Below are 15,199 nucleotides of genomic sequence, written 5' to 3'. Positions count from 1 at the left end.
CAAACACTTAAAAATGTCACCAAATTTAATGTTTTCAAACTTACACATTTTAGCCATTGTGGTGAATGGGTAGCAGTATCTCATAATCTGAATTTACACACTTCCCTTGTGACTAATGACACTCATCATTTTGTTCATGTGACTACTGGCCATTCGTGTATCTTCCATTGTGAAGAATCTGTTCAAATCTTGTTTTTTTAAAATATTAAGTTGTTGGGATACCTGGTTGGCTCAGCTGCAACTTGATCTGAGGGTTGTTTGAGCCCCACATCAGGTGTAGAAATTACTTAAATTAACTTTAAGATTTTTTTTTTTTTTTTTAAGAGAAAAGCTCGTGTACAGGAGACCTACGATGGGGTTAGAGTGGTAGGGGCCCAAAGCGAGAGGGAGAGACAGTTCAAAGCAGACTCCTCACTCAGCAAAGAGCCCAATGCAGGGCTCAATCTCAAAACCCTTAGGTCACAACCCAAGCTATAACCAAGAGTCCCATGCTCAAGTGACTGGGCCACCCAGGCACCCCTAAATAAACTTTAAAAAAAAAAGAGAAAAGAAAAGAAAAGAAGAAAGATGGGTGCCTGGGTGGCGCAGTTGGTTAAGTGTCTGACTCTTGATTTCAACTTAGGTCCTGATCTCAGGGTTGTGAGATCGAGCCCCAAGTTCCATCAGCTCACCACTGGTCTGAAGTCTGCCCCAAATTCTCTCTCACTCTCCCTCTGCAGGTCCCCACTTGCTCACTGTCTCAAAGAGAGAAAGAAAAATATATATTGAGTTGTCTTTTTATTATTCAGTTATAAGAGTTATTTATATTACGGATACAAGTCCCTTTTCACAGATATGCTTTATAAATATTTTCTGTATTTGCTTTGAGTCTGTGAGATAAGCAGATGTTCTAAATTTTGACGAAATCCAATTTACCAATGTTTTCCTTAAGGTTATTGCTCTCTTTGTCCAAAGAAATCTTCTCCTACCCTCTAAGGCGTAAAGAAGTTCCTCCAAATTTTCTTCTAGAAGCTTTATAGTTTTAGGCCTTACATTTGGGTCTATAATTCCTCTCGAATTAATTTTTTTTTGTATGCTATGAGGTAGGGGATATCTATCTATCTATTCTCTCACTATATACACACAGTTATTCTAGTACCATTTGTTAAACACATTTCTTTCTCTATTGGTCTGTTATAGTATCTGTTGAAAATCAAATGATGATATAAATGTACGTTTATTTCTGAGCTCTTTATTCTGCTCCACTATTAGTTTATTCTTATAATAATGTAACATCTTGATTATTATAGGTTTGTACTAAGTCTTCAAATTAGAGTAAGTCCTCCAATTCCATTCTTTCTCAAGATCACTTTGGGTATTCTAGGGTCTTTCAATAAAAAATTTTATTTCAATAAAAATTTTAGGGGTGCCTGGGTGGCTCAGTGTGGTTAAAGCCTCTGCCTTCGGCTCCGGTCATGATCCCAGGGACTGAGCTCGATCCTGGGATCAAGCCCCACATCGGGCTCTCTGCTCGGCAGGAAGCCTGCTCCCTCCTCTCTCTCTCTGCCTTCCTTTCTGCCTACTTGTGATCTCTATCTGTCAAATAAATAAAAATCTTAAAAAAAAAAAAGAAGTGATACATCAATAAAAATTTTAGAATAACTTAGTCCATTTCTGTAAGAATACACGCTGGTTGGTGTTATGCAGACTCTGTAGAACTGCTGTCCTAACCACGTTCAGTCTTCTAATTCAAAGCCTCCCATTCACAATGATAACTCTTCCATTTAGATCTTTAATTTCTCTTGGCAGTATTTTTTGGCTTAGTATAGAGATCTTTCACATCTTTGGTTAAATTTATTACTAAACATTTTATTCCTAAGCAATTTTAAAAGTTTTTATTTTTTGGCTTTACAAAAAGCATTTTATAAAACTTCATTTCCCAACTGCTTATTGCAAGCACATAAAAATACAACAGAATTTTTGAAAAGTAAACTCTATACCCAATGTGGGCTCAAACTCATAACCCTGAGATCAAGAGTCACATGCTTTACCAACTGAGGCAGCTAGATGCTCCCAGTTAATATCGACATAGGTGATCTTTACTGTTTAATGTTGCAAGGTAGACATTACTATCTATGTAACAATGCAGAGAAAATTAGTTTTTAAGGTTTTATTATTTGGCCGAGAGATAGAGAGAGGGAACACAAACGGGGAGTGGGAGAGAGAGAAGCAGGCTTCCTGCTGAGCAGGGAGCCCAATGTGGGGCCTGATCCCAGGACCCTGGGATTGTGACTTGAGCCAAAGGCAGACGATTAATGGCTGAGCCACCTGAGAAAATCAGGGTTATTTAACTTGTCCAAGGTAACTGTAAGATGGTTTATTACATCAAACTAATACCATTTTAAAACAAAAAATAACTTTTCTAATTATACATTGTACAGTATAGAAATATATATAGAAAATTTATAAAATATATAAAAAATATATAAAATATTTGTCCCCAAAATACCTTGATTTTACTATTTTTGGTTAACTACACTTTCTTAAGTGTACACTTCTTGAGTGTTCTTGAGTGTATGTACACTTACACTTTTCTTCTTCAACCATTTACTTCCCAGCCTCCTTACAGCTATTTCCATAGGTTCTAGGGCCCTCTCTGAATACATCACTCTCCATTCTTACCCATCCAACAACCTCATGTATCATCTTTTTTTCCATGTGCACATCTCCAGATCTTACTCATCTTTTTGATAAAAAGAATGTTATCTTCTCCCTCCAATTACGCTGTTTTTCCTTTTGAAATTATTTATTATTCATCAATTTGCTTTAAATCGAAATTGAAATTTCTTACTCTTCCTTCTCTAGTTACCTCAGTTCCAATCCTTTAGATTTGTTCTCCAAACCACAATTGTTTGCAACCTAAATGTTTGCAAACAGGGAAATGGATAAATAAATCCAGTATAGTCACACAATAGAATATTATATAATAGTGAAAAATTAAAGCAAGGTTTCTCAATCATGTTAATACTGCCATTTGGGGTTGGGCAATTCTTTGTTATGGGGCTGTCCTGTGCATTATACGATGTTTAGCAACAGCCCTGATCTCTACATACTAGATGTCCATAGCACTATCTCCAGGTGTGACAACCAGAATTTCTCCAGATATTGCCAAACGTGCCTTTGGTTGGGGGGGGGGGATAGGCAATGGGGGCAAATTTGCTCCTGGTTGAGAACCACCGGTCTACTGTTATTATGTATCAAATACAGATAAATCTCAAAACAATTTTAAGCAAATAAAAGAGAACTACGATATTATCCATATAAACATCAAAATGAAGGAAAATGATATTAGTGTAGAGTGTTTATGGATACATACATGTAGTGAAAGTTTACCAAAAACATGATAAAGCACAGAAGTCAAGGTGATGATCACCTCTGGGGGGGTTTGGGGAGGGTAGTGAGGTTAGTAGGATTAGGGAAGCTTTAATTTGATGATGTGTATACTTGACCACTTTTCTCCTTTATGTACATTTTTATGTTTCTCCTTTTATATATACGTTCCTCCTTTTATGTACATATCTTTATGTACACTTAAGATATTTTAAAGGGGCACTTGGGTGGCTCAGTGGGTTAAGCAGCTGCCTTCGGCTCAGGTCATGATCTCAGGGTCTTGGGATCAAATCCCGCATCGGGCTCTCTGCTGAGCAGGGAGTCGGCTTCCCTCTCTCTCTCTGTCTGCCTCTCTGCCTACTTGTGATCTCTGTCAAATAAATAAATAAAATCTTAAAAAAAAAAAAAAAGGTATTTTAAAACATAAATGCAGTATTAATTTGCCCTTACTGACCTGGCTCAGGTTTGACTGACAGCAAACTTCCACTTAAATCACTCAGCAGGCATAGATAGTGCTACTTTCACATTTTTTTTCTGTTCTCCATTTATTTCCCACTGGGAATGCCACAGAATTGATAATGGGCCTTCTTATTAAATTCTGTCAATCAAAGGTGCCTGGGTGGCTCAGTGGGTTAAAGCCTCTGCCTTCAGCTCAGGTCATGATCTCAGGGTCCTGGGACTGGGCCCCACATCGGGGTCCCTGCTCAGTGGAAAGCCTGCTTCCCCCTCTCCCACTCCCCCGCTTCTGTTCCCTCTCTTGCTGTGTCTTTTTCTGTCAAATAAATAAATAAAATCTTAAAAATAAATACAATACAGAATACTTTTTTTTTTTTTTTTTTTTTTAATTTTAAAGATTTTATTTATTTATTTGACAGAGAGAGAGATCACAAGCAGGCAGAGAGGCAGGCAGAGAGAGAGGAGGAAGCAGGCTCCCTGCTGAGCAGAGAGCCCGATGCGGGGCTCGATCCCAGGACTCCGAGACCATGACCTGAGCCGAAGGCAGCGGCTTAACCACTGAGCCACCCAGGCGCCCCCAGAATACTTTTTTTAAGGTGCACTAAAAACTCTACTTTGAGAAGCCAAAAGTCATATAATTCAATACACAATGGCAAAGTTTTACTGTATACATCGGCACTCCCAACTGCATATTTATAACATCACAACTTAAGAGGAAAAAGTCAAGAGTAAAAAACCTCTTATGGTAGTTAGAGAAAGACAAGTCAACATGAAGACCACGTTTTTACATAACCTGAACATTGAATTTTGAATGTTGAACCTTATAAAACTTAAAGGAAATGAATTTTTTAAAGTTTCAAAAGCATAAAGATGAAAAATGGAGATTTGCTAAAAGTTACTTAAGAACTTTGGTCATCACCTTTACACTAATCAACTTCTTTCCCTCTAAAAGCAATAAAAATCTAAACTTAGGGACTTCCTTTTTAGTAATTTCTTCAACACTTTCTCATTATTAACAAGGTCTTCTATTTATGACATTATTTGTTTAGGTTTTAACCACACATTTAAACCTTGATACTTACAAAATCTTCCTCTTCAAATTGTAATTTTTCCACCTTGTCTTCTTTCTTTTCTTCCCTAATCTCTGTAGGTGGCTTTTCTTGAAAGGCACAGCCTTTCCGGGAATGGAAGCTGCCATTCCAGTGGCGATGGTTCCCTGTGCCACCCCCACTACGCTGGCTCATGCCATCATGACCTCGGGAAGAACCATGCCAACCAGATAGGTTCCCTGTGATTCCAGCATATGCTCCCTTAGAGACACCAGAGTCCACAGAGTCGTGGCGAAACAGGGAGGGCTGGTGCCAGGAATCTGGAATAGTAAGGACAAGTAACACATTAGATTTTTGCTTCCTGATTTGATTTGCAGTACTCCAAAAGCCCTTCAGGAGACCCTTTTTTTCTTTAAATAAAAGATTAAGTCCACAGAATTATCTTTTCCTTTTAATGTAATTTCTATATGAGATCTTCAATTGAATAAATGACACACGAGAGCACAAGAACGTTAGAAAGCCAATGTAACTGAATAACGACAACTGAAGATCTAACTGGGAAACTTGTTTTAAGAACAGCCTATCAAGGTCATGGACATGTAGCCTCTATGTGGGCTTAACTATAGTTAAATATAGTCATGGAAGCTGGGCATGGCTCACCTCCTGCAGTTCGCAGAGGTCCATTGTTAAAAAAGCCATCAGAGGAATTATGTCGACGACGGCTTACTCCAAACCTACGATCTCCTCGGGGTAGGTGCTCTCCGTGTTTTTCGAAGGTGGCTGTAGGTGACTAAGATGATCAAATATAGGGAGGCAAAAAGATTAAGAAGATAACAATTTCTTCAATTATTTGCATCAGAGAGGATAAAAGAAAAAAAAAGCTCTGTCAATATCCATTAAAATAAGCTCTCAAATTTTACACGTAAGATACTAGGTTAACCTTGTAACAGGAAAGGAAAAGCAACATGCTTGGTTAAAAAAAATTCTAAGCAACTTTATTATTCTGCAAATGGAGAGAGAGAAATGGTTTAAATACCACAGCACTTTCGTGAGTAACAACTACATGGTTTTTATAGTTTTATAAAACACTTATTTCTATGGGGCGCCTGGGTAGCTCAGTGGGTTAAGCCTCTGCCTTCGGCTCAGGTCATGATCTTGGAGTCCTGGGATGGAGCTGCGCACTGGGCTCTCTGCTCAGCAGGGAGTCTGCTTCCCCCTCCCCATGACTATTGTTCTGCCTACTTGTGCTCTCACTCTACCCAATAAATAAATAAAATCTTAAAAAAAACCCAAACACTTACTTAAAAATTACTTAATATTCATAAGAGAATTATAATTTGGCATCAGCTTCATTTTATGCATTTACACATGAGGAAAGAAGTCAGGGAAAATAAGTCTTTACGGTTATACAATGAAAAGGAAGCAGTTCTAGATGAACTTTCATTTACCTCCCTATTCCAAATAATTTTATTCTAGAACATTCTTTTTACTAAATTTTAAAATTTTATTACTATTTTTAGAGCATTCTTTAATTTCAAAAGAGAGACAGAAAGTCTTAAAAGGTATGAAAAATATGGATATAACTGACAAAGGCATAGAGGAAAACTACAGGTTGAGGCACAGACATCTTTGCATCTATTTTCTTAGTTTTATAGTTTTTAGCTCTTTAATTTAGGTTATGATCCGCTTCAGGTTTATTTGCATGTGGTATGAAGTAAAGGCTGAAGTCAAGGTTCTCACTTCATATCTATCTATCTCCAGTTCTAGAACCATTTGCTAAAAAAGAGTATCACTTCCACATTAAGTTACCTTGGCACTTTAGTAAAAAATATCTATGTACAGAAGTATTTCTGAATTCTCTATTCTATTCCATTGCTTTCTGTCTATCCTTATCCCAACACTGCAGAACTTTGTTCATTGCAGCTTTACTGGAAATAGTGAAATCTCATTTCCCAATTCTTTTTACTCTACTTCACTGTGCTAGATTATTATTTGTAAATAATAATGCCTTCCTGGGTCCCACAACTAATCCCTCAGGCCCACCATCCCCCAAGCTTTGGGTCAGATTATGTCAATTAGGAGATCTTGGGAATCTCCAAAGGACGACTCAAAATAAAGTTTAGAGCAAAATGTTATGGGTCTAAATAGATCAGGAACATCTGCCCCAAAATTCCCATTTAAAAACAAGGTAAGGGCAAGGGTCTCAGTCAGTTGGGAGTCTGACTCCTGATTTTGGCTTGGGTGGTGATCTCAGAGTCATGAGATAGAGGCCTGTGTTTGAGATTCTTTCCCTCTCCCTTTGCCCCAACCCCCACTCTGAAGTGGGGGCACTCTCTTTCTTTCTATGAAATAAATTCTTAAAAACAAAACAAATAAACAAAAAACAGGGGAGGGCGCCTGGGTGGCTTAGGCGGTTAAGTGTCTAACTCTTGATTTCAGGTTGGGTCATGAACTCAAGGTTCTGGGACTGAGTCCTGTGTCTGGCTCCATGCTCAGTGTAGGGTCTGTTTGGGATTCTCTCTCCCCCCTCTCACTTTGCCCCTCCCCCACTTGTGTTCTTTCTCTAAAATAAATAAAATTTTTAGGGGCGCCTGGGTGGCTCAGTGGGTTAAGCCGCTGCCTTCAGCTCAGGTCATGATCTCAGGGTCCTGGGATCGAGCCCCGCATCAGGCTCTCTGCTTCACAGGGAGCCTGCTTCTCTCTCTCTCTCTCTCTCTCTCTGCTTGCCTCTCTGCCTACTTGTGAACTCTGTCTGTCAAATAAATAAATAAAATCTTAAAAAATAATAATAATAAATAAATAAATAAATAAAATTTTTTAAAAATAAGGGAAGATAGGCCTTTTTTTTTTTTTTTAGATTACACAGCATGTGTCCCTCCTCTATTAGTTGGCAAAATGGGAAGCTTTTTTTTTTTTTTTTTTTTTAAAGATTTTATTTATTTGTCAGAGAGAGAGCTAGAGAGAGTGAGCACAGGCAGACAGAATGGCAGGCAGAGGCAGAGGGAGAAGCAGGCTTCCTGCCAAGCAAGGAGCCCAATGTGGGACTCGATCCCAGGACGCTGGGATCATGACCTGAGCCAAAGGCAGCTGCTTAACCAACTGAGCCACCCAGGCGTCCCAATGGGAAGCATTTTTAAGCTTATTAGCTTCCCAAAGGTTTCTTTACCAATAATTGAGGCTATTTCTTTTTTTTTTTTTAATTTAAGATTCTATTTATTTATTTGAGAGAGAGTGCACAAGCAGGGGGAGAAGAAGAGGGAGAGGGAGAAGCAGGCTCCCCGCTGAGCAAGATGTGGGGCTTGATCCAAGGACCCTGGGATCACGACCCAAGCCAAAGGCAGACACTTAACCAACTGAACCACCCAGGTGCCCCAATATTTGAGGCCATTCTTCTCTGCACTGTGAGTACAACTAATCCACTCTGGGCTACTTTACTCTATATGAACTGGCTGTTTTTATTCCTAATGTAACATACAGTTTCCCCTGAAATCATTAAGTAGATTATCACCCCTAAAACAGAATTTCTAGGATTTAATCTGAGATCCATGTAAATAGTCAATGTCTCTCCCTTTTCATCCTCCTCATCTACTACTACAATGTGCATTTACACCAAAGGTCCATTTCCCCAAAAAACCATTTCGTGTTTACCTCTGCCCCCTATACCTAAATAATAGATCAGCAGGTATGTTTTGGTTCCAAAGTGTAGTGCAGTTAATCCAGGAAACCTTTTTTAAAATAAAGATTTTATTTATTTATTTGAGAGAGAGAGAGAGAGAGAGAGAGAGAGAACAGCATGAGTAAGGTGGGGGGAGAGGGTGAGGAAGAGGCAGAGGGAGAAGCAAACTCCCCACTGAGCAGGGAGTCCTACACAGGCCTCGATCCCAGGACCCTAAGATCATGACCTGAGATGAATGCAGACACTTAACCAACTAAGCCACCTAGGCGCTTCTAATCCAGGAAGTCTTAAGTGTGCCACATGAGGAAAGCTTAGCATATAATGAAATAAGGGGATGAGGAGATACCTGGCAATCGTGGGGTCCACAATAACTTAAAATGTTTATATCCTATGAAAACATATATAATATGTCTATGAAAACATACTTTAAACCCTCAGGCAAGATTGAATACACAAAAACAGCTAGACAGTAAAACAGAGGCCATCAATAAGTTGGGAATAAAAAGAACTGGTATTTGGAAGGTTACTATAGTAATGAAGAACAGTACCTTAGCTGACTGTGGTGTTGAGAAATTTAGCCAAGCAGGAACAAAGTCATGCTGCGCCATTTAGGTCCAGTGTCTCTTTTCAGCAAGGTGAGGCATCCAACCTCATGGCCAGGATCTGAAAATGAGAAAACTCAAATCAGTTATACTTGCAGGGACCTGATACCAATGTAAAAAAGAGTCTGTGATTACTCTAAGATTCCCTCTTTACAGAAAGACCTGCTATCTCTGAGCCTCTCTAAGACTACTTATCTGGCTCTATAACCTCAAAGAAGTTCTAAACAAAAGCAACAGTCCATGAATAATGACTATGAAAAACACATAAACAGAAAAGTATGACACAGACCTGGAAGGTTATATGACTAATGAATTCTTGAGTTTTAACAGAAGAACTTTAAGAATAAACACCTACTTAAAACTACTGGTACTTATGAAGAGATTAATATGCTTCTGGTACTCTGGTAATTCGTGGCAAAAGCAGAAAAGATCTTAAAGATACAATCCCTCAAGATTTGTTCTTTTAATTCCCTCAAATACCCACTAGCACCAGTTTTCCCAGGAGATCCACTGGTGTCTCCCACTACCCCACTAAGGCTCTTCAAAATTAAATACACCAGAAAACAGTAGCTATTTTCCAAGATACACATACATAGTCTTCTTCTGAAGTTAGACATAGGAGAATATTTACCCCAGAGTGTAACCTCTGTGGTCCTGTTTCCCGAACTCCTTGAGTCTGCCAGCTGGATTTCCCACGAGGTTCTCTTGTTAAAAGGGTGCTTAAATAGGCTGGCCAGCAGCACGCCTTGTGATAAAGCACAAGGAAGCCAGGCTCTGTCTGTATCACTCTTTCAAGTCTCCTCAATTGCTCATCTTAAACTATCTAGTTCCTGACACGTTTCCAAAAAGGGGAAGGGGAAAGGGGAAGGGGAAGGGGAACATAAAAAGTATTTGTTACATTTAAAAAATGGGGGGAAGGGGAAAGAGCTATGTCTATGTTCACCTCATTCAACTTCCTTGAGTGATGGCACTATGATGCTGTTTAAATAGATAATACATGGACATTTGCACATTGAGTGCAAACACTGTTCATAACAAGGTCATAACTGGAAAGAGATAAACTCATGTGTGGGCGAATGCCATCAAAGCCACAGATCAAAAATATAGCATTAGAGAGCAATAAAAGATCTTCTGAGCAGTTAATTCCAGTGGCAAAACATCCACATAACAAAGCCCTTAATTTATAAATCTCATTATTCCTACAGAGCTGCTAAAAAGTGTGCGGATATGTATTTATATCTGTTTTATTCTTCAGAATCTAAGGGACATAGGAATCTTGTTTGTTTTTAATCAGACAGGAACTTAGTATGTTTTCCTCCAAAGAATAGCAGCTTTCAAGGCAAATTTCTTGGGTTATATAAAGCTCCCAAATGTATCTTCTATTTCTTTGGTTTTCACTATTTAAATTCACAGCAAAATTAAAACAAGTAGAAATAAAGAAGTCAAGGAGTAAACAGTTCCAAAGTGAGGTCTTCTTCTCTTCAGTCTTCTCTATTTCACTTGTTCCGCCTCCTCCTGAAGACTGAATTGAGCTGGAAGGTGATACGAGGAGTCTTCTACTGCTTTAGTAGAGTAGTCATTTATTATTTTGGATCCATTTCCATCATTATTCAATCACTTAAAAGGCCACAGGAATCTATCACTATAAATAAAAAAGCAAAATAGCACAGTATCACAAGAAGCAAAATCACTGTTACACAGAATTGCTAAAATGGGATACAAATTATCAGTCAGTAAAAGGTACTACTAATCAAAATTTTAAGACCAATTTAGACATCAATTTAATGTGTCACCATCTATAATGACAACATAATTAGCTATAATTATTTTAAGAATTTTTAATGGGTTTTAGACAAGTCACCTGAACTGAGTTTGTTTTATATAACCTCATCCGTTATTAGCTGCCAAAGGTAATTCAGAAATGCAAATTAATGAATGTGTTAGATCTACATTTTCTCTCATACATGGGAATAACTTACTCTAAGTAATCACACAGCCATATAACTTGCTTATTACCGTAGTCATCAACTAATAGCACCACAGCTGGATCTATCTATCTATCTATCTATTTATTTATTTATTTAGACACAGAGAAGGAGTGTGAGGATACAAGCAGGGGATGGGGAAGGCAGAAGGAGAGAGAGAAAGCAGCTCCCTGCTGAGCAAGGAGCCCAATGCAGTACCCGATCCCAGGACCTTGGGATCATGGCCTGGACCAAAGGCAGATGCTTCATCAACTAAGCCACTCAGGCGTCCCACAACTAGATCTTTTTTTAAACAAGTCATTTGTTATAGCATTCCTTCCTCTTCAGATACCTAGTTATCAATGGAAAGACTTAAGCTCTTAGGCTCTGACTTAAGATATGCTGTAAGAGATGACATAAACATTTCTCTGGCAAATTCCCAACATTCTTCTATGAGCTACAAAGTTTTTTGATATAAGAAGAGGCTTGCATCTGTAGGCAATCCTGGTCTACACTGGTAAAGTCTAGTTTGGAGGATATTTCTCAAGTTTACAAGAATAAGAAATACCCAATTTGGACAGTAAATACCTCTGTGGGGAAATGAAAGGAAAAGAATAAAAAACAGGTATTGGGTGGCTTCAACTGCAATGCCTTCTTTCTTTTGTTTTATTTTGGTTTTTAGATTTTGTTTGTCAGAGAGAATGAGAGAGAGTGAGCATACGTGCACAAGAAGAGGGAGCAGCAGAGAGAGGGGAAGAAGCAGGCTCTCCACTGAGCAAGGAGCCTAATGCCTTACTCAATCCCAGGACCCTGGAATCATGACCTGAACCAAAGGCAGACATTTAACCAATTGAGCCATCCAGGCATCCTTGTAATGCATTACTTCTGAAGGTAAGTGATAAATACATGGCTATTCACTTGCTGTCTACACCTTTTTAAACATTTACCAGTTTATTAAAAGAATATGATAAAGGATATCAACCAACAGCCAGATTTAAGAGATACATCGGGTGAGGTGAGAAAAGTGTGCATAGCTTCTGAGCTCTCTCCAGGTACCATCACTCCCCCCAGTCTCCACAAGTTCACTGGTCTCTACACTTCCTATATACTTATAATACTTAAAACAGTAATTAACAGAACAAGCACAAAAAAGTTAAATAAAAGAGGGTCGCCTGGGTGGCTCAGTAGATTAAAGCCTCTGGCTTTGGCTCAGGTCATGATCCCAGGGTCCTGGGATCGAGTCCTGCATCGGGTTCTCTGCTTGGCGGGGAGCCTGCTTCTACACCACCACCCCCGTCTGCCTCTCTGCATACTTATGATCTCTCTCTGTCAAATCAATAAATAAAATCTTGAAAAAAAAAAAAGTAAAAGATTTGCAATTTATAAGGTGAATACATATACATAAATACCTATCAATCATCCAGAGTACATATATTCCTTCAGCATATATAAAAGTCATAAAAGCTGATTTTATACTAGCTAAAGTCTCTGTTCCAAAGAGTAAAATAGTCTATGTTCTGTAACCATACTGTATTAAACTTAGAAAATGACATTTCTGGGCGCCTGGGTGGCTCAGTGGGTTAAGCCGCTGCCTTCGGCTCAGGTCATGATCTCAGGGTCCTGGGATCGAGTCCCACATTGGGCTCTCTGCTCAGCAGGGTGCCTGCTTCCTCCTCTCTCTCTGCCTGCCTCTCTGCCTACTTGTGATCTCTCTCTGTCAAATAAATAAAATCTTTAAAAAAAAAAAAAAAAGAAAATGACATTTCTCTTGCAGTGCCCACTCTCCTTCTTCCCCCCAAGAGATCCTGTCCAAAGCCATTAGGCGGGGTCAAACAAGGGTAAGATCTATGGGCAGCAGAGGCACAGAGCAGGGTGCTGGGACCTAATCAGGATGTGAAGTGTGTCCATGCAGGATGAAGGATAGGGAAATGTGTGTATGGCAGGAGACCACTGCAGGATGTCAGAGCCCATTAAGAAACACAAGGTGAATGTCCAATTAGAAGGGCAGCCCAATTCAGAGTGCAGGAGCCAGAGTAGAATGAGGAAGACTCCTGGCAGAGGGACAAGGCCAAGCAAGAAGTTGAGGGCTTCCATGTAGCAAGGTGCTTTATACAGGTATTGCAACCTGGGTGCAGTGAGGAAGGAATTCATGTAAGGGAAGAAGAGGTAATTGGAATTTAGCTACATACTGGGTATTGATCAAAACTTACTGTGGGAGAAACGATGTTCTGATAAAGAAACTTTCAACACACTTAAGCAGAACTACAAAAAACTACTACAAATAAATCTGCAATATAATAGGGTGGAACAGTACTTAATGGAAAATAAGCTTTAAGACCACTTAAAAAAAAAAAAAAAAAGACTAAAAGGGACAGTTGAGTGGTTGAATCAGTGAAGCTTTCCACTCTTGATTTTGGCTTAGGTCATCTCTTTCCCTCTCTCAAAAAACAAAAACAAAGACCAAAAAAAAAAAAAAAAAAAAGAAAAATCAAAACCCAAACCAAACCAAACAACCCCCCTAGAAAACCTCAAAAGCCAGAAAGCTGAAAAAAAAAAAGGTCAGAAATAATGGAGATAATTTTAAAAATTTATAATTAATTAAAAGATTAGTAAGAGACAAACTGGTAAAACTGCTTAGGGGAAAAGATACAAATAAAAAAGACATCATGAAGAAGAGGACATAAACAACAGATTAAGAAATATTATGAGCAAAACAATAACATTAGCAATTTATATGCTAATAAATTTGAAAATCTTAAATTAGATAACTTCTATTAGTTGGCAAATCTGTCACAGCAGAAAACTTGAATAGACCTGTATACATTATTATATAGCAAAGACACTTAAATGTAAATCAGAAAACTCTCCTTTTCAAAAAGGTTCCAGGTGAAGAAGAGAAACTGAATCTCTGCCTGTAATTTGCTCTTGGTTAGCAAAGAAGTGCTTCGTTAGTGAACTGGGACGGGGCGGTTAGCATTTTGGCTCAGACTTAAAAAAAAAAAAAAAAAAAAAGGTGTGCACAAAAGAACAGCTAATTCAAGCTAATTCAAGTATGACCTCTTGAAACTGGTTCAGTGGCCCAGACTAGAGATTTTTAAAATCAGGAGTGACTACAAGACACACCCAATTCACAGGATATTTAAGAAGAAAAATAAATAGAACTTCATAACTGATGGGATATGGATATAAAGGAGAAATATGGGCTCATTTCTAGCTTATGCAACTACATAAATGACCATATCATTCCTAATATAAGGAGTAAAAGCTGACTGGTTGCTGTTCCTTCAGTGTAATCCGAGTTGTTTGTGTTTTTGTTTTTTAAATATTTTATTTTTAAGTAATCCCTACACCCCATGTGGGGCTCAAACCCACAACACTGAGACCAAGAGTCACATGTTCCACCAATCAAGTCAGCCAGAAACCCCTAGAATTGTTTTTTTTAATGTATGTCTATACCTCTAACTCCCAGTAATAAATACATGATAACAATATCCACGTAATAGGTTTTTATAAACAAAACATAACTGCGGGATGACTTTTGTCTTAAGAATCTTGGTTTAGGGGGCACCTGGGTGGCTCAGGTCTCGATCCCATAGTCCTAGGATTGAGTCTCACATGGGGCTCCTTGCTCAGCAGGCAGTGTGCTTCTCCCTCTGACGTTCTCTCTCTCCAATAAATAAATAAAATCATTAAAAAAAAAAAAAGAATCTTGGTTTAGGGGCACCTGGGGGTGGCTCAATCAGTTGAGTGTTGGACTTGATTCCAGTTCAGGTCATGATCTCCAGGTCCTGGAATTGAGCCCTGTGTCAGGCTCCGTGCTCAGCACAGTCTGCTTGTTCCTCTCTTCTACTCTCCCTCCTTGCCCCTCCCAGCACACTGCTTGCTTCTCTCTCTCCAATTAAGTTAAAAAAAAAAAGGGGGGGGAGCGCCTGGGTGGCTCAGTGGGTTAAGCCTCTGCCTTCGGCTCCAGTTGTGGTCCCAGGGTCCTGGGATCCAGCCCCGCATCGGGCTCTCTGTTTAGCGGGGAGCCTGCCTCCCCCATCCTCTGCCTGCCTCTCTGCCTGCTTGTGATCTCTGTCAAAT

The 15,199-nt window shown here is 39.0% G+C and overlaps 1 protein-coding gene across 3 annotated transcripts in view; it reads right to left on the bottom strand.

Moving 5' to 3' along the window:
- The window catches only part of LOC116567580 (vasculin-like protein 1), a 61,702-nt gene that overhangs the window by 29,936 nt on the left and 16,567 nt on the right, over positions 1–15,199 (bottom strand). For all 3 annotated transcript variants that reach the window (XM_032302721.1, XM_032302722.1, XM_032302723.1), the window contains exons 2-5: positions 9,784–10,794; positions 9,099–9,213; positions 5,535–5,664; positions 4,908–5,194 (exon numbers count right to left, since the gene is read on the bottom strand). In XM_032302721.1, coding sequence (XP_032158612.1) covers positions 4,908–5,194; positions 5,535–5,664; positions 9,099–9,158 — 477 coding nt within the window. In that variant the 5' untranslated portion in view covers positions 9,159–9,213; positions 9,784–10,794. The remainder of the gene's footprint in view (positions 1–4,907; positions 5,195–5,534; positions 5,665–9,098; positions 9,214–9,783; positions 10,795–15,199) is intronic.

This window comes from Mustela erminea, chromosome 10 (genome assembly GCF_009829155.1).
Source record: "Mustela erminea isolate mMusErm1 chromosome 10, mMusErm1.Pri, whole genome shotgun sequence".
In the NCBI taxonomy this organism is placed as follows: domain Eukaryota; kingdom Metazoa; phylum Chordata; class Mammalia; order Carnivora; family Mustelidae; genus Mustela; species Mustela erminea.
The sequence above is the reverse complement of the archived record's forward strand: the minus strand, read 5'-3'. Positions and strand labels throughout refer to the sequence as shown.